Source organism: Muscardinus avellanarius (assembly GCF_963383645.1).
Source record: "Muscardinus avellanarius genome assembly, chromosome: 13".
Taxonomy (NCBI): Eukaryota; Metazoa; Chordata; class Mammalia; order Rodentia; family Gliridae; genus Muscardinus; species Muscardinus avellanarius.
In genome coordinates this window covers 6,565,903-6,583,262 of record NC_137799.1, presented here as the reverse complement: position 1 = coordinate 6,583,262, position 17,360 = coordinate 6,565,903, and the positions used below count along the sequence as shown (strand labels likewise).

At 57.9% G+C, this 17,360-nt stretch overlaps 1 protein-coding gene across 1 annotated transcript in view; it reads left to right on the top strand.

Annotated features, from left to right (window-relative positions):
* Window positions 1–13,687, top strand: part of NCS1 (neuronal calcium sensor 1) — a gene marked incomplete at both ends in the record, with an annotated part of 42,504 nt that extends 28,817 nt beyond the window's left edge. The window contains 5 exons of the mRNA XM_080708681.1: window positions 9,612–9,750; window positions 11,451–11,529; window positions 13,105–13,193; window positions 13,402–13,479; window positions 13,589–13,687. Of these exons, the coding sequence (XP_080564807.1) occupies window positions 9,612–9,750; window positions 11,451–11,529; window positions 13,105–13,193; window positions 13,402–13,479; window positions 13,589–13,687 (484 nt within the window). The remainder of the gene's footprint in view (window positions 1–9,611; window positions 9,751–11,450; window positions 11,530–13,104; window positions 13,194–13,401; window positions 13,480–13,588) is intronic.
* Between the last annotated feature and the right edge of the window lie 3,673 nt (window positions 13,688–17,360).

The following is a 17,360-nucleotide window of genomic DNA, read 5'->3' as shown; positions in this document are numbered from 1 at the left end:
GCGCCACCACGGCCTAGTGAGCTCTTGTGTCGCTGCGTCTACAGTGCCTTGCAAGAGCGACTTGAGAAGGAACGTGTGTGTAACTCCTGGGTTTCAGAGGTTCAGTCCAGGGCTGAAGCATCATGGCAGCGGCGTGCGGCGGGGGGAGCCGCTCCGCTTCTGGCAGCCTGAAGCTCGTACTGAGAGTGCAGGAGGGGCCGGGAGAGCGGGTCCCCAGGCCGCCCACCTCAGCCCCAGCCTTCCTGCACCTGGGCTGCGCTCCCAGCCTCCCACCGCTTCAGCTTCCTGGGGAGTGAGGGCGAGCCTGGAGGCCTGCTGGTGCGGCAGGGCACCCGCCCTCCGCCATGCCCCGCGCTGCTGGCTACGGCCGGGTGCCAGGTGGGCAGAGCCTGAGCGAGCGGGGAACACGGCCAGGGAATGGGATGTGGGGTGCAGCCAGCCCACCCCCATCCCAGGACTGAGCCCCGGGCCTCTGCCCCAACCTCATTTCCTGCTCCCACGCCCCCAGGTGGGCGTTGCAGAACATTCTGCCTCTGAGACTCTGTTCCCGCGTCTCTTCCTTCCTGGGACGCCAACCTTTCCTGCCCGGGCTGTCTGAGTTTCACAGCTCCTCCATGAATCTTCCTGGGTTGCCCATGGCTGCCTGGTCCCCGGGCACTGGTCAGTGAGAGGGCGGGACGGGGGCCCAGCACAGAGGTCACCTGGGAGCACCAGAGGCCCAGCGCCTGCGGAGGAGGCCAGGGCGGGGCAGTGCCCAGTCATGGCGGTTGTTAAGACTTAGTTGTAACCTGCTGTGCCCACCGCTGCCCAGGTGTGATAGTGGCTCCTCTCACGGGGGGCCACTGGAGGGGCCCCAGGCCAGAAAGAGGGCAACATGTCCTCAGCGCGCGCTCAGACACAGCCTCAGGCCCCAGGGGAGAAGACCGTCGCACGCCTCATGGACAAGGACACTGGCACCTACCTGCCCGAGCTCCGCGGTTCCCTCCTGCCCATCCTGGAGGGGCCGATGGCCGGGCGAGGGCCCCAGAGCCAGGCGAGCCGGGTGGCATCCCGACTTGCCCACGTCCTGCTGAGCCCCGGACCAAGCAGCTGGAGTTGCTGGGGGCCTCAGTTTCCCCATCTGGAAAGGGAGGGTGATGGTCGCCCTTGATAGTCACGTTATGAGGACGAGTGCTCGGCTTCACGGGAGACGTGGGGAATGGCGCCCAGCCAGTTTCCCCTCAGCGTCCCCTCTGTCAGTCTTCCCGGCAACCGTGCTGGCCTCGGTCTCCTCGCCAGTACAACCGGTAGAGTAAGGCTGAGGTTGAGGATTCCCTCCTGACTGTGTCGACGGGCGGACTGAGACCTAGGGCCACGAAACCAGGATGGCGGCGGGGAGCCGCAGGGAGGCTGGTCCGGGGAGTGCCTGGGGCCCAGGCCTGAGACACCCGTTTGCTGCAGTGGCACTTTTTAAAGCTTATAAAGGAATTAGGTAGCCGGGTGTGGTGGCGCACGCTTGTAATCCCAGCATTTGGGAGGCTGAGACCGGAGGATCGGGAGGATCGCAGTTCAAGGACGGCCTCAGTTACGACTTTAGTGAGGCCCTCTGCAGCTCAGGGAAACCCTGTTTCATAATAATAAAAAAAAAGAATAAAAAATAGGGCTGGGGGTGTAGCTCAGAGGTAAAATGCCCCTGGATTCCAGCCCCAGTACTGAAAAAACAAATTAAGTGATATATATTTTTTTACTAGAAAGTTCCGTGGACTTCCAGTAAGTAGTCTAGGAAGGCCACACTCCATCACAGTGATGCTGGACTCGGTGTTAAACAGTGGCTATCCCCTACCCTGTGTCCGTGGCAGACATGAGTAATGGATCACAGAGCATGGTGCGACCCTCCTAAAGCCCCTTCATGGCCTCCCTTTCCTCTCCTACCGCTCTGGCCCTGGCGGCCCCTTCCTCAGCCTCTCCCTGCTCAGCTGGCATCAGCCACACTTGCTGTCTCACCCAGGCTGAGCTCATTTCCACCTCCAAGCCCTTGGTCACACCCGCGCCCAGGTTCTCTGCACACAGAGGAGGCCCGTCTTTCTTGCGGGCCCTCTTGTTTTGTGTTGGATTTTGGCAGGACCTTGGGCCCTGGGCCGGCCAGGCCCAGGCCAAGTGGGCCCCCTCGGACAACACCTGGCTCCCTGCGGCCCCGCAGCGTCTCTCTCTGCTCCTCTGGCTTGGGGCGCCCGGTGTCGCTGTCTGTGTGTAGCAGAGGGAGAAGCTGTTGGCTTGAGCGGGGGAGCCAGCGTGGGGCCTGGAGCCAGCGTGGGGGACGGGAGGCAGCCGCTCCTGGCCCTCCCCCTTCATCCAGCTGAGGTGGGGAAGCGCAGTGCCGCCTGGCAAGAAACTCCAGGCCTCTAGAGGGGACTGTGGGCATTATAGACAGCTGGCAAGGGGCCAGGGCCATCCTGGGTGGAAGCACAGGCCCACACATCCCACGATGGCCAAGCGTGTGCGCTGAAGAAAGAGGAAAAGAGAGTTGGCCGGGTGCTGGGAGCAGAGTCTTGGGTGCGGATTTTCCTTTTCTCTTTTCTATTTTCCATGTTCTTTTATTTGTTTTATTATTTTTGTTACAATAACCAAATATCCCAGCCGTTGTAACAGAGGCAGTGGGTGGAGGCAGGAGGGATTCTGCCTGTCTCAGCAGGGCCAGGTGGCCGTCCCCGGCGTGGGTGGGGAGCAGCCCCCGCTGTCATCCCCCGGTCCTCGTGGGCTGCACAGGGCTGAGTCTCAGTGCCAGGAGGCGAGGCCCAGCAGTGGCCTTGTTTATGTCTTTATTTGGTACTGGGGATTGAACCCAGGGGTATTCTTTCTCCTGAGCTGCACCCCCAGCCCTTTATTTAAACTTTGAAACAGGGTCTCCCTAAGTTGCTGAGGCTGACCTCGAACCTGCAATCCTCCTGTCTCCACCTCCCAAGTACTGGGCCCACAGGCTTCTGTTTTACAGATGAGTAAACAGAGGCTCGGAGAGGTGGGGGCGCTCGCCCGGGTCACTCAGCTCTGTGTGTGCGTGGAGTGGGAGCCAGCTCACCCCTCCTCCGATGGACGCAGGCGTGGTGGAGGGTCATCCTTGGGAGCGGTCCAGCTCTCCAGGAGTCCGGGAGGGAGGTGCTCTGGGAATCGAGTGAATTCTTTGAAAAGATAATAGAATGTTCAGAGGCTGCAGCGGCCCCTCCCAGCTGCGCGGCTGGTTGCAGTGGGTTGTGCTCTGTGATTTCTCCACCTCAGAGCAGCGGCCTGCTTTCCTGGCGGGGAGGGAGGCGCAGGCTTCCTCTCCTGCCGGCGCTGGGAGACCAGAACCCAGCAGGGCCCGGGGAGGACCGCAGGCCAATCCGGAGCTGGTCCATGTGTCCTGGCAAGTGTGGGCTCATTCATTCATTCATTCATTCCATCTTTGCTGAGCACCTCCTATGTTTTGGGGGCCAGTGCCAACAGCTGGGGCAGCAGGGACCAAGGGGTGAGGTGTTTGGAGCCCCAGGGGGATGCAGGCCTTCGCCCGGGATGGCTGCTGGGAAGGCCCAGCCACGGTGTAATCACACAGGACACACTCAGCCTTTAGTGTTTTTGTTTTTGTTTTGGTTTTTTTTGGTACTGGGGATTGAACCCAGGGGCCTTCTACCTCTGATCCTCCGGTCTCAGCCTCCCGGGCGCTGTGATGACGAGCGTGCGCCACCACGCCCAGCTGGCCTTTAGTAATTTTATACAGCGGCAGGTTTCTTTTCCCCTCGGCCCTTCGGCAGATGTGTAAGCCCACAGTTGTCAGATTGGGGATTTTCTCTCCGCATCCTGACCGGGTGGCAGAGAGCTGGTTCCCAAACTCACGCAGCCGGCTGAGCCCCTGTCCCAGCCATCCGTGTGCCCGTGGCCTGTGGCCTGGCTTGCAACGTGTCCACCCACGGGGTCCCTGGTCCCAGAGACTTCAGAAGCCTGTCCTTGTACAAGGCTTGAGACCTGTGGCCCCTCTTTCACGCCCGGCCCATGTCTGCGGGCCTGGCGTTCCCTGCGAGCTCCTCTTGCCGTAGACCAGGAGGTCAGGCCTCAGGACGGCCCCTGGGCCTCCATGCTGGCATAGGGGAGGTCCTGGGCCCGGGTGTGGCCGGCGCTCGGCTCCCATGTGTCCAGGCTCCCGCTGGATCAGAGGGCAAGCTTCCTCTTTCAGCTGGAATGTCCTTTTTAAAAAATTTTTTGTTTTGATTGACCCCAGAGGCGTCCCATGCTACACCGCCAGCCCTATTTTTTATTTGGAAACAGGGTCTCTCTGAGGTGCTGAGGCTAGCCTCGAACCTGTAATCCCCCTGTCTCAGCCTTCCAAGTACTGGGATTATATAGGTGTGCCATCACTTGAAAGCCCCCCCCCCTTTTTTTGCACTACTGGGGATGGAACTCAGGGGCATCCTACCTCCGAGCTATATACCCAGCCCTATTTTTTATTCTTTCTTTTGAAACAGGGCCTCACTAAGTTTCAGAGACCTTTACCAAGTCGGTGAGACTGGCTGTGAACCTGCAATCCTCCTGTCTCAGCCTCCCAAGTACTGAGATTACCAGCTGCGCCCCACGGCCGGCTCCCAGCCCTCTGAGATATTATGGAATTCTTTCCTGCTTGATGCAACAGTGAGACAGGAAGCCTTCCCCGGCCACCCCGGTGAGACAGGGAGACGGTGAGGGTGACGGTATTACCGAGGCCCCTCTGCTCCTTTCCGCTGTGCGCCAACCGTCAGAAGTGCGGCCTGCGTGGTGGACCCGGGGGACCCTGCTCTGGTGCCTGGAGATTTGGGGCTGGGCCAAGGGCCTGCCCTGGAGTCCTGCCCGGGCCAGTCCCTGCCAGGTGCCTATCTGCAGTGAGCCTGTGATAACAGATGCCCATCTCTGCCCCTCCTCTGCGCCCAACCTGAGCCAGCAGTGGCACCAGGACTCCTGTGCCTCCTGAGTCCAGAACCAAGCAGCAGGAGCTGAAGGAAGCAGGTTTTCAGGGCCTCGGCCCCCGCTGCTCCTGGGCAGGACGTGGGAGGCCCGGCTTCTCTCCCAGCCCAGCCCCATTCTGCAATCTGGGCTCCCGTCCCAGCCACCCTATTTGCTAACCAGGGGACTCTATCCAACATTAACCGAAGCCGGGCATGGTGGTGCATGCCTGTAATCCCAGTAGTTGAGAGGCTGAGACAGGAGGATCGCAGGTTCCAGGCCAGCCTCAGTAACTTAGTGAGGGCCTCAGCAATTTAGCAAGACTCTGTTTCAAAATAAAAAAGTAAAAAGGGCCAGGGGGCCTGGCATGGTGGTGCATGCCTGTAATCCCAGTACTTGGGAGGCTGAGACAGGCGGTTCAAAGACAGCCTTAGAAACTTAACAAGACTCTGTTTACAAATAAAAAGGGCTGGGCGTAGTGGTGCACACTTGTAATCCCAGTACTCAGACGACTGAGACAGGAGGATCATGGGTTCACGGCCAGTCTCAGCTACTTAGGTCCTCTGCAATTTAGTGAGACCCTGTTTCAAAAATAAAAAATAAAGCCAGGTGTGGTGGCGCACGCTTGTAATCCCAGCACTCAGGAGGCTGAGACAGGAGGACCACGGTTTGCAGACAGCCTCAGCTACTTAGTGAGGCCCTTTGCAACTCAGTGAGACCCTGTTTCAAAACAAATAATAGAAAATAGGTGTAGCTCGGAGGTAGAATGCCCCTGGGTTCCACCCTCAGTACTGAAAAAAAAAAAAAAAGGGGGGGTTGGGGCTGGGGTATAGCTCAGGGTATGATGCCCCTGGGTTTCATTGGCAGTACCAGCAATAACAATGATGATAATAATAGCAACAATAATAATTAGCAATGACTCTGCCACGGGCACACACACTGGAGGGCCCTGCAGACTTGGGTTAACCAGGATGGTGCGGCCTCGACCCGTACGGCGGCCTGGCTCGCCATCGCAAGATCCGGGCCCAGCCGGGGCTCGGGTGGCGGAGAGTGTGTGTCCCGGGGTGAGACCCGGGCCAGGAGGGTCCTCCCCAGGAGACGTGCTGCAGCAGGAAGCGGCCGGGGAAGGAGAGGAGACAGCCTCAGGCTTCCTGAGCCGCTGTTTCTTCATCTGTCAGGTGGGCGCCCTGTGGGGATGGAGGATTCCTGCTGGCTCCCCGCAGGTGCTCCCAGGGCACTCACAGGGAGCACGGAGAGGCAGGCACTGGCGGGCAGATCCCTGAGCGGGCTCCCCAGAGCCGCCAGGGCAGCAGTTCTATACTCCCTTCCCCTGTGGTTCCGCCCAGGGGTGTTTGCGTGGAGTGGCTGGGGAGGGGGCACCGCTGCCCCTGTGGGCCAGAGGCTGGATGCAGCTCTCCGCCCTACAAGCGGGCAGGACAGGACAGCCCCAGCACAGAGCCTGCGGGTGGACGATGGTTTTCCCACGGGGTCCCAGGGAGGCATTGCGGGGAAGGGGTTTGCACCAGGGTCCCCTCCCACAGGGTGACAGGTAGGGCCTGGCCACGTGCCCGGGCGCCTGGCAGATGAGGGAGGAGGCCCGGCCTGTTGGAACCTGCCCGGGCCAGGGGTAGGGGTGGGGCCCTGCTCAGTCCTTCCGGGGCTTGATGGGGCTCTCTGGGGGGCCTGGGTGTGGGATGCCCCCTCCTGGCTAGACAGCGGCCCCTGGGCTGCTCCTTAGATTACTCCACACATGGCATGAAGTCTTGGAGCTGAGACCGCAGGGTGACTCAGAGGCCCCGGGAAGGCTCAGCCCGCCCCCATCTCTGCTGTAGCCGAGGCAGGTGCCCTCCTCCACCTCGGAAGATGAACAATGGGTTACATAATGTTTGGGTAGCAGCCGTGCTCCCCATGCGCCGCCTCCCGCTTCCCGGGGCGGGGGCGGCACAGCCTGGCTGGCAGGAGGCACCAGGGAGCGGGGAGGCGGCAGCTGGCGTCTGAGCCGTGGTGCCGCTGGCTTGCTGTGTGACCTTGGGCCGGTCTCTCCCACTCTCTGGGCCCCCCAGGGCTCCATCAACACCCAGAAGTGGGCTTCTCACCCTCCGGGGGCTCTGAGGATCTGGCCAGGGCCTCTGGAGGAGCCGGTCTCTGGGCTCAGGAAGGAGCAGCTGGGTTCTGGGTTCTTGCCTGCCTGGCGGCTTTTATATTCATTCATTTGTTCCACGTCCTGGACAGGCCTTTGCCGGGCCCACATTATGCACCAAGCTACGCACGGCACGGCAGGGTGTGGTGGTGCCGGCGTTGTGTTCCTGCAGAGGTAAAATACAGTCTGGCATGGTCCGCGCCGTGCTGAGGACCCGTGAGGAACATGGGGGAAGAGGCCAGCCCGGCGCAGCTCTGGGGCAGCGCCGACCCACCTGCCTGGCACCGGGGAGGTCGGCTAGCACTGAAGACGTTATCCCAGCCAGGTTCAGTGGCGCATGCCTGTAATCCCAGTCTATGGGAGACTGAGAAAGGAGGATTGCAGATTTAAGGCCAGCCTCAGCAACGTAGCGAGATTTTTAGCAACCTATAGAGACTGTTTCCAAATAGAAAATAAAATAGGGCTGGGAGTGTAGCTCAGATGGAACCCAAGTACCAAAAAACCAAAACACCAATAACAACAACAACAAAAACAACAACAAAAAAGTGATCTAGATATTGTTAAAACTGAAAAAGGGCTTCATTTGGGCCCTGTAGGTGTCAAGACTGTCCTAACAGGAGGCTGACGCTGGCCGGGTCTCAGGACAGCGCGGAGCGGTGTGGATTCCCAGCGGGCGGTGGGGACTCGAGGCTGGGAAATGACCAGGAGGAGCCTTCCAGAAACCCACTTACTCTGGGCGTGGTGGCGCACGCTTGTCATCCCCGTGCTTGGGAGGCTGAGACAGGAGGATCACATGGGTTCGAAACCAGCCTCAGCTACTTAGTGAGGCTCTCGGCAACTTAGTGAGACCCTGTTTCCAAATAAAATATAAAAAAAGGGAGTACAGCCCAGAGGTAGAAAGCCTCTGGGTTCCGCCCCCAGTACCAAAAAAAAAAAAACAAAAAAAAAAACCCCACTTACCAGGACCCCCTGGCCCCAGGCTGGCGAGGCGCTGGGCTGGGCAGGCTGCAGATGGCACAGGTCGAGGCCCAGGGGGTCCGGGGCTCCCGGAGGCGGCCGGCGTGTGGATGTGTGTCGGGCACTGGTGAGGGAAGCTGGAGCCGAGCTGGCATCGCCGTCGTGGGCACCACCTCGTGGGGTGCGCCTCCTGTGCCCGTGGGCGGGCCCCAGCGGCAGGCCCCGAAGGCCCCCACCGAGGCGCGTCCGCCAGCCCCGCAGCGGCTCCCTCCCGACGACCTGCACCGGCTGCAGGGGCAGCTCCCCAGGCGCCGCCGAGCAGCTTTTGTTTTCATCTTCTTATTGTTGTTTATTTTTGTATTTGGGGAACTGGGGATTGAACCTGGGGACTTGGGAACTGAACCCTACCTCAAAGCTATACCCCCAACACTTTTTAAAAAACAGGGTCTAGATAAGTTGCCAAGGGTCTTACTAAATTGTTCAGACTGGCCTTGAGTCTGCGATCCTCCTGTCTCAGCCTCCCCAGTACTGGGATTACAGGTGTGAAACACCATGCCTGGCTCATGCTGGCGACTTATTTTTGGTACTGGTGGTGGAGCCCAGGGGCGTTCTACCTCAAAGCTACACTCCCAGCCCTGTTTTTTATTCTTTTTTTTTTTTTTTTTTTTTTTGGTGGTCCTGGGGTTCCTGGAAGCCCTTCTACCTCCGGGCTACACTCCCAGACCTATTTTTACATTTTTATTTGGAAACAGGGTCTTCTAAGCCAGTGCGCACGGCTGGCTTCGAACCTGCGCGATCCTCCTGTCTGTGCCTCCCAAGCGCGGGGATGACAAGCGTGCGCCACCACACCCGGCCCTGTTTTTTATTCTTTATTTTGAAACAGGGTCTCCCTAAGTTGCAGAGAGCCTCACTAAGAAGCTGGGGCTGGCCACGAATCTGCAATCCTCCTGTCTCAGTCTCCCCAGTACTGGGATTACAGGTGTGCGCCACCACGCCTGGCATGTAGTAACTTCTTGAGTGCCTCGTCCTGGGTGTTTTTGCACCACCTCACCTGATTTCATTGAGAGGAGCGGGCTAACCACAGCTTTTCAGGAGCAGGAAGCCGGGTCTCAGGGAGGTTTGCCCCTACGACATTTTCCCTCGCCGCACAGCAGCGGTTTGGACTGGGCCTCAGACTGCCAGGCTGCACCCTCTGGTGTCTGGAGGGTCGGGCGCCGGGCACGGGGACAAGGGCGGATGAGCCCAGCTGGAGCAAACCAGGGTCCCCTGAGCTGGCCGCACTGCCCCAGCGCCCCCACCCTCCCGTGAGCAGACGCTGGGGGGCTGTGCGCGGGCGCTCTGGGTGCCAGGAGGGAGGGTGGGGCGGGGTGGGGGTGCCCTCGTGCAAGAGCGCCCTGCTGGAGGGTGTCCGTGGCTCTGGAAGCTCGCAGTGGCCCCTCAGTATCTGGGTAATTCCCGTGTCTCCGCTTATCCACCTGTACGGAGGCCATGAGCCTTGCGGGGCGGAGGCGGGAGGGCGTCGGCGCTCCTTCCACCCTGGGGACCCCGAGTGTCACGGGACACAGCCGGGGCCCCCCTGTCCGCCGTCCAGGTACAAGGGCTTCATCAAGGACTGCCCCAGCGGGCAGCTGGACGCCGCGGGCTTCCAGAAGATCTACAAGCAGTTCTTCCCGTTCGGAGACCCCACCAAGTTCGCCACGTTTGTGTTCAACGTCTTCGACGAAAACAAGGTGAGCGGCCCTCTGCGCAGGCGCGCTGGCCGCGGGAGGTGCGGGCAGGTGAAGCACGCCTGTGCACACAGATGCAAGCACACATACACGCCTGCACAGCACACGCAGGTGCACAGATGTGCGCATAATGCACAGGCTCACACAGTGACACCTGTATACATGTAGGTGGAAACTGCATACACACGTGTACACATATACATGTACACACATACATGTGTACACATATGCATGTACACATATACATGTGCACACATATATTTGTATACATATACCTGTACACATACATGTACACACACATGTGTACACATATACACGTACAATATACGTGTACACATATATGTGTACACATATACATGTGTACATGTATATGTATACAAATATATGTGTGTACACATATACGTGTACACATATACGTGTACACATATACATGTGTACATACTCATAAGCCCCAGTACAAGACGTAGGTGCCTCTGCAGAAGATGACAGGTTGATGCCGGCGTGGGGGCACGCGCTTGCTTTCATCCCAGCACCTGGGAGGCTGAGACAGGAGGACCCCGGTGCGTGGTACAGCTACTTACTGAAGCCCTTTGCAACTCATTGAGACCCTGTTTCAAAATAAAGAATAAAGAATAAAAAAAAGGCCGGGCATGGTGGCGCACGCTTGTAGAGGCAGAGACAGGAGGATCGCGCAGGTTCACAGCCGCGCGCGCTGGCTTAGGAGACCCTGTTTCCAAATATAAAATGTAAAAATAGGTCTGGGAGTGTAGCCCGGAGGTAGAAGGGCTTCCGGGAACCCCAGTACCACCAAAAAAAAAAAAAAAAAAAAAAGAATAAAAAAAATAGGGCTGGGGGTATAGCTTGGAGGTTGAATGCCTCTGGGTTCCACCCCCAGTATGGCAAAAAAGGCCAGGCATGGTGGCGCACACTTGTAATCTCAGCATTTGGGAGCCTGAGACAGGAGGCTCGCTCAGGTTCGAAGCCAGCCTCGGCTACTTAGTGAGACCCTGTTTCCAAATAAAGTATAAAATAGTCTGGGAGCATAGCCCAGAGGTAGAAAAGCCCCTGGGTTCCACCCCCAGTAAAACACACACACACACACACACACACACACACACACACACACAAAAGAAAACAAAAGCTGCTGTTTACAAACGACAAGCCCTTGGCAGGGATTATCATTAATGGGCCTTACCAGCCTGGGGGGTGGTCGTTTTGCGGGTGGGGGAGCTGAGGCTCTGGGGTCCATCATGGACCCTTCATGTCTGGCTCATATGTAGCCCCCCACGGTGGCTGTGCCCACAGCTGGGGCGTGTGCAGTGGGGTCCAGTCTCCCAGGTCCCCTCCTGGGCAGCGTGTCCGGGCAGATTCACCGTGGCCCTGGTCCCCGCACTGCCTGCTCCGGGGCACCCCAGTTTTCCCCCAGGCCAGAGTCCCACTCCCTGGCCTCAGTCTCCTCACGTGTGCAGTAGGTCGGCAGAATGGGCTGGGAGAGCGCCCCCTCCAAAAGGCTCCTGCGGGCAGTGGCTGGGTGGGGGCTTGCATCAGCTCCTGGGGTCCCGGCTGCTCCTCCCGCCGCTCCTGCCCACCCCAGCCTCACCCTCTCTTCCCCCGGCCTTCACTCCCACCATGGCTGCGGGTGGAGAGTGCCCCGTCCAGCCTGGAGGTGGCCGGTGCTGACCGAGGCCACCCCTCTCCCGCAGGACGGGCGGATCGAGTTCTCAGAGTTCATCCAGGCGCTGTCCGTGACCTCGCGGGGAACCCTGGACGAGAAGCTTCGGTGTAAGTGGGTACCCCTGCCCTCGGGTAGCCCCCGGCCCAGCCAGAGGGAGGCAGACGGGGGCGCCAGCTGCTGCAGCGACCACAGGAGGTGGCCTGCTCTGGAGGGGAGGGCAGGGCAGGTGGCCACGCATGGCCTCCTCACCAGGCCGGGCCATCCGTGCAAGCCGAGGGCGGCAGACCCTGCCCGGCCGGCCCGGAGGAGATTCCTGGAGGTGGCCGTGTGGATTCCCCTAGGCAGGGTGGACACGGGCGGAGGGGCCGCAGGTGGCTTTGGGACAAGTCTAGCCCCGGGCGGCGGGCAGTGTGGGGTCACCAGGCCCAGCGCTCCATCTCATTCAAACACGGGGTCACTTGTCACTCAACAGATAGGGCCCAACGGGACCGTGTGTTGGTGCCAGGTGGGAAGTCGGGAAGCCGCGGGGGCGGAGACAGACGGGAGTCTGCCCCCAGGGCCGGCAGTCTTACACAGGGACTGGCTCCAAGCTCCCCGATTGCTGCCGCGTGGGGAGGAGCTGGAGCTGGTCGAGGGGCGTGGCCGAGGGCGTGGCCGGCCGAGGGGCGGGGCTCCAGGCAGGGATCCAGGGCGCAGGGAGGCAGAAGCTGTATGTCCTGGGCTCCTAGCGGATGGGGTATGGGGAAGGGTCCGAGGGAGAGGCGAGGGGGCCTCCCTAAGACAGCTTCCATGCACGCGGCGCCTGCTTTCTTCTTTTAGAAATAAAAAAGGATTTTATTCATGCAGAAATTCTTTTCCCCTATGATTATTCTGTTTCCTGATTTTATTTTCCTGCCACTGTGGAAGGGCCCCAGACAGAGGAGATGAGAGTTTGGGGGTGTGGGAGAGGCTGGGGTGGCCCGAGAGCCGTCCTGGGGACCAGATCCCCACACCCCACGCCCACCGCAGCCTGGCTGGCTGACGCCCTCCTTATTTCTTACTTATTTTTAACTCCAGTGATAATGGTGTGTATGTGTCTGTCCTGACGTCCGTGGTTGTCGGGAGCTGTGATGCCGCCTGTAATCCTAGCACTTGGGAGGCTGAGACTAGAGGATCGCAGGTTCGAGGTCGGCCTCAGCAATGTAGCAAGGCCCTCTGCAACTTAGGAAGACCCTGTTTCAAAATACAAAATAAAAGAGCCAGTGTGGTGGCGCATGCTTGTCATCCCAGCATTCGGGAGGCTGAGACAGGAGGACCACGGTTTGCAGACAGCCTCAGCTACTTAGTGAGGCCCCTTGCAACTCAGTGAGACCCTGTTTCAAAATAAAGAATAAAAAATAGGACAGGGGTGTAGCTCGGAGGTGGAATGCCCCTGGGTTCCATCCCCAGTACTGCAAAAATTATAAAAATAAAAGAGGGCTGAGGGTGTATCTCAGATGTAGGACGCCCCTAGGTTCAATCCCCAGCACCACACACACACACACACACACACACACACACATACACACACACACGGCACATACATACTCATGTACAAGTAGTTGGGGCCACGCACCCCCGGGCTTGGTGTTGAGGGGCACAGAGGAGGGGACCCCAGTCTCCTGCTGCCCAGGCTGGGGACTCAGCCGGGCCGGTCGTCACAGGGGCCTTCAAGCTGTACGACCTGGACAACGACGGCTACATCACCAGGAATGAGATGCTGGACATCGTGGACGCCATTTACCAGATGGTGGTGAGGCTGCGGCGGGGCGGGTGCCGGGGGCCACCCTCCCACCCCGGGGCCTCCTGGGGGGCTGGGCAGGGGCCGGTAGACAGCTGGCCAGGTGGGCCGGCAGCGTGGAATGGAGGCCGAGGAGAGGGGGGTCCCTGCCGGAGGGGGGTCCCAGCCCCATCTACTAAGCCCAGAGCCCCGGCCAGCCCCGCGTGCCCGCCCCCCGCAGGGAAACACCGTGGAGCTGCCCGAGGAGGAGAACACGCCCGAGAAGAGGGTTGACCGGATCTTCGCCATGATGGATAAGGTGAGGCTGGGGCCGGGCCTGGGAGACGGAGGGCGGAGGGGGTGATGGCCGGGCGAGTTCGGGGGTCCAGCCTCCCTCCCCGGCTTCAGCCTCCTCTTCCCGCCTCCAGAACGCCGACGGGAAGCTGACGCTGCAGGAATTCCAGGAGGGCTCCAAGGCCGACCCCTCCATCGTACAAGCTCTGTCCCTCTACGACGGGCTGGTATAGTCCCGGCGAGCCGAGGTGAGCGGAGGGACGGGCACGCAGCCCGGGCACGAGCGTGGCCAGCCACCGACCTGGCCGCGGGGTGCTGGGGTCTGCCCGGGGCGGATGGCTGGAGGGGACCTAGGAGGAGATGGGGCTTTGAATCGCACTGAGCCCGGTTTTTATCTGTTTGTTTGTTTGATGGTACCGTGGACTGAATCCAGGGCCTCAGACATGCTGGGCAAACCACTATCACTGAGCTACATTCTCAGCTCAGTTTTGTTATATTTTACCTTATTTTTTGTGGTGCTGGGGATGGAGCCCAGGGGCATTCTACCTCCGAGCTACACCCCTGGCCCAATTTTTATTTCTTTTTGTGTGTGTGTGGTACTGGGGGTGGAACCCAGGGGCTTTCTACCCCTGGGCTATACTCCCAGACCTATTTTATATTTTATTTGGAGACAGGGTCTCGCTAAGTTGCTGAGAGCCTCACTAAGTAGCTGAGGCTGGCCTTGAACCTGCGCGATCCTCCTGTCTCAGCCTCCCAAGTACTGGGATTACAAGCGTGCGCCACCATGCCCAGCTCATTATTTTTTTTATTTTTTGTGGTACTGGGGGTGGAACCCAGGGGCTTTTCTACCTCCGGGCTATACTCCCAGACCTATTTTATACTTTATTTGGAAACAGGGTCTCACTAAGTTGCTGAGAGCCTCACTAAGTACTTGAGGCTGGCTTTGAACCTGTGCGATCCTCCAGGTCTCAGCCTCCCAAGCGCGGGGATTACAAGCGTGCGCCCCCACACCCAGCTCTCATTTTTATTTTTAATAATATTATCTTAGGGCACTCAACCTCCAAGCTATAGCCCCAACCCCTTTTTAATTTTTTTTTTTGTGTGTGTTTGTATGGTACTGGGGATGGAACCCAGGGGCATTCTACCTCCAAGCTATGCCCCGAGCCCTATTTTTTAGTCTTTATTTTGAAACAGGGTCTCACTGAGTTGCAAAGGGCCTCACTAAATAGATGAGGCTAGCTGTGAACCCAGATCCTCCTGTCTCAGCCTCCAGTTGCTGGGATTACAAGCATGTGCCACCATGCCCGGCTCCCTTTTAAAATTTATTATTATTATTATTATTATTATTATTATTATTATTATTATTATTATTATAGACAGGGACTTGCTCAGTTGCCTAGACTCACCTTGGACTTGAGATCCTCCCGCCTCAGTTTCCGAGTTACTGGGATTATAGTTCTGCGATGTGTAGTTGTGCTGCTGTGCCCAACTTTACCTTTTCTGAACTACACCCTCAGCACTCTCAGGAGGTTGCCGAGGCCGGCCTCGAACCTGCGTCCGTCCTGTCTCAGCCTCCCAAGTGCTGGGGTTACAGGTGTGCGCCACCACGCCCGGCTCAGACGTGGACGTTCTGTTGGTGGCTAACAGAAGAATGTCTGGGACAGAGAGTACGTGTATGTTCAGGTCTGATGGGTACTACAGACAGTTTTCGACGTGACTCTGCCATGCACACGCCCACGAGGAGCGTGTGGGGGTCCAGACGCACCCCGTCCTTGCCAGCCTTAGCTATATTTTCACTCTTGGGTTTTTGCATTTTTGGCGGACATGTAGTGATGGCTCATTATATTTTTTTTCTTTGGTTTTTTTTTTTGATACTGGGAATTGAATCTAGGGGCACTCTTGTTTCTGAGCTACACGCCCAGCCCTTTAAAAATTTTTAATATTTATTTATTTTATTTATTTTATAGGACTGGGCGTGGAACCCAGGAGCATCTACCTCCGAGCTATACCCCGAGCCCTATTTTTTATTCTTTATTATTATTATTTTTTTTTTTGGTGGTACTCGGGTTCCTGGAAGCCCTTCTACCTCCGGGCTACACTCCCAGACCTATTTTTACATTTTTATTTGGAAACAGGGTCTCCTAAGCCAGCGCGCGCGGCTGGCTTCGAACCTGCGCGATCCTCCTGTCTCAGCCTCCCAAGCGCGAGGATTACAAGCGTGCACCACCACGCCCGGCTTATTCTTTATTTTGAAACAGGGTCTCACTAAGTTTTGGAGGGCCTCACTAAGTAGCCGAGGCTGGCCGCAAACCTGCGATCCTCCTGTCTCAGCCTCCCCGTCCTAGGATTACAGGTGTGCGCACCACGCCCGGCTACAGCATGACGCTGATACTTGTCTCACTCTGTGATGACCAGGATGACTGGTGTATCCATCACCTTAAACATTTATTATTTCTTTTGTGTTGGGAGAATTTAAAATTTTTACTAGGTACGTGGTGTGTGTGTGTGTGTGTGTGTGTGTGTGTGTGTGTGTTACTGGAGATTGAACTCGGGGGTGTTCTACCTCTGAGCTCCACCCTAGGTCTTTTTTATGTTTTCTTTTGTTTTTAAATAGTTTTATCATAAAGTAGCTCGTTACGCTGACTGGGCGAGCTTGTTTTGCTTGGAAACCAGGTCTTGTTAGGTGCTGCGGGCCTCGCTCAGTTGCCGAGGCCGGCCTCACACTTGTGGTCCTCCTGTCTCAGCCTCCCAAATACTGGGGTTACAGCGTGTGCCGCCAGGGCTGACTGCTGAACGTCTTATCACGAGTGTACCGGTCCCCCCACGCGTTGTACTCAGTGGTTGTAAACGATTTTACCGTGGGGTACATCCTAACTTATTCAACCACTCTCCTGATATCAGGCCCGTGGCTTTCCTTTTTTCCTTTGCTATCAGGGTCCTACTGTGCTGAACTTGTCCTTTATCTTAGGGATAAACATGCAGAATACAGAGAGGCCGGGCGCGGCGGGCGCGTGCTTGTCATCCCAGCCTTGGGGAGGCTGAGACGGGAGGATCGCGGTTCGCGGACAGCCTCAGCTACTTGGCAAGGCCCTCTGCAACCCAGTGAGACCCTGTTTCAAAAATAAGAAAGACTAAAAAATGTGGCTAGGGCTGTAGCTCAGAGGTAGAGTGCCCCTGGGTTCCATAAAAAAAGTAATAATAATAAATAAAAACAAATAAATAAGCCGGGCGTGGTGGCGCACGCTTGTAATCCCCGCTCTTGGGAGGCTGAGACAGGAGGATCGCACGGGTTCGAAGCCAGCCTCAGCTACTTAGTGAGGCTCTCAGCAACTTAGTGAGACCCTGTTTACAAATAAAGTATAAAATAGGTCTGGGGATATAGCCCGGAGGTAGAAAGCCTCTGGGTTCCACCCCCAGTACCACCAAAAAAAAAAAAACAAATAAATAAAATTTAAAAATAAAGGACTAAAAAATAGGGCTGGGGGTGTAGCTCAGAGGTCGAATGCCCCTGGGTTTCATCCCCAGACCTGCAAAAAAAAAAAAAAAAAAAAAAAAAGAAAGAAAGAAAGAAAGAAAGAAAGGAAGAAAAGAAAAGGAAGAATGCAGCGGGGGTGTTCCAGGGCCTGGTACCGCATGCCGCTGCCCTCCCGCTGAGCCTCCGTCCTTGGTCTTCCAGATGCCTGGGAGCCCCCTGCCTCCTCCTGTGCCATGAGGCCACTCAGCCCGACAGCACCCTGTGCCCGCCCGCCCTCCTCTGGCCCCGGGGCCCGAGGCCCGCCGTCCTCGCCCCTGCCCTGCACCCACCGCCGCCTGAACCCCCGGCTCTGATCGCCAGCCACCTCTGCTTGTCCGGAAAACGACACCGCGACACGGAACCGTCCGCAGCCCTCCGCAAAGCCAAGGACT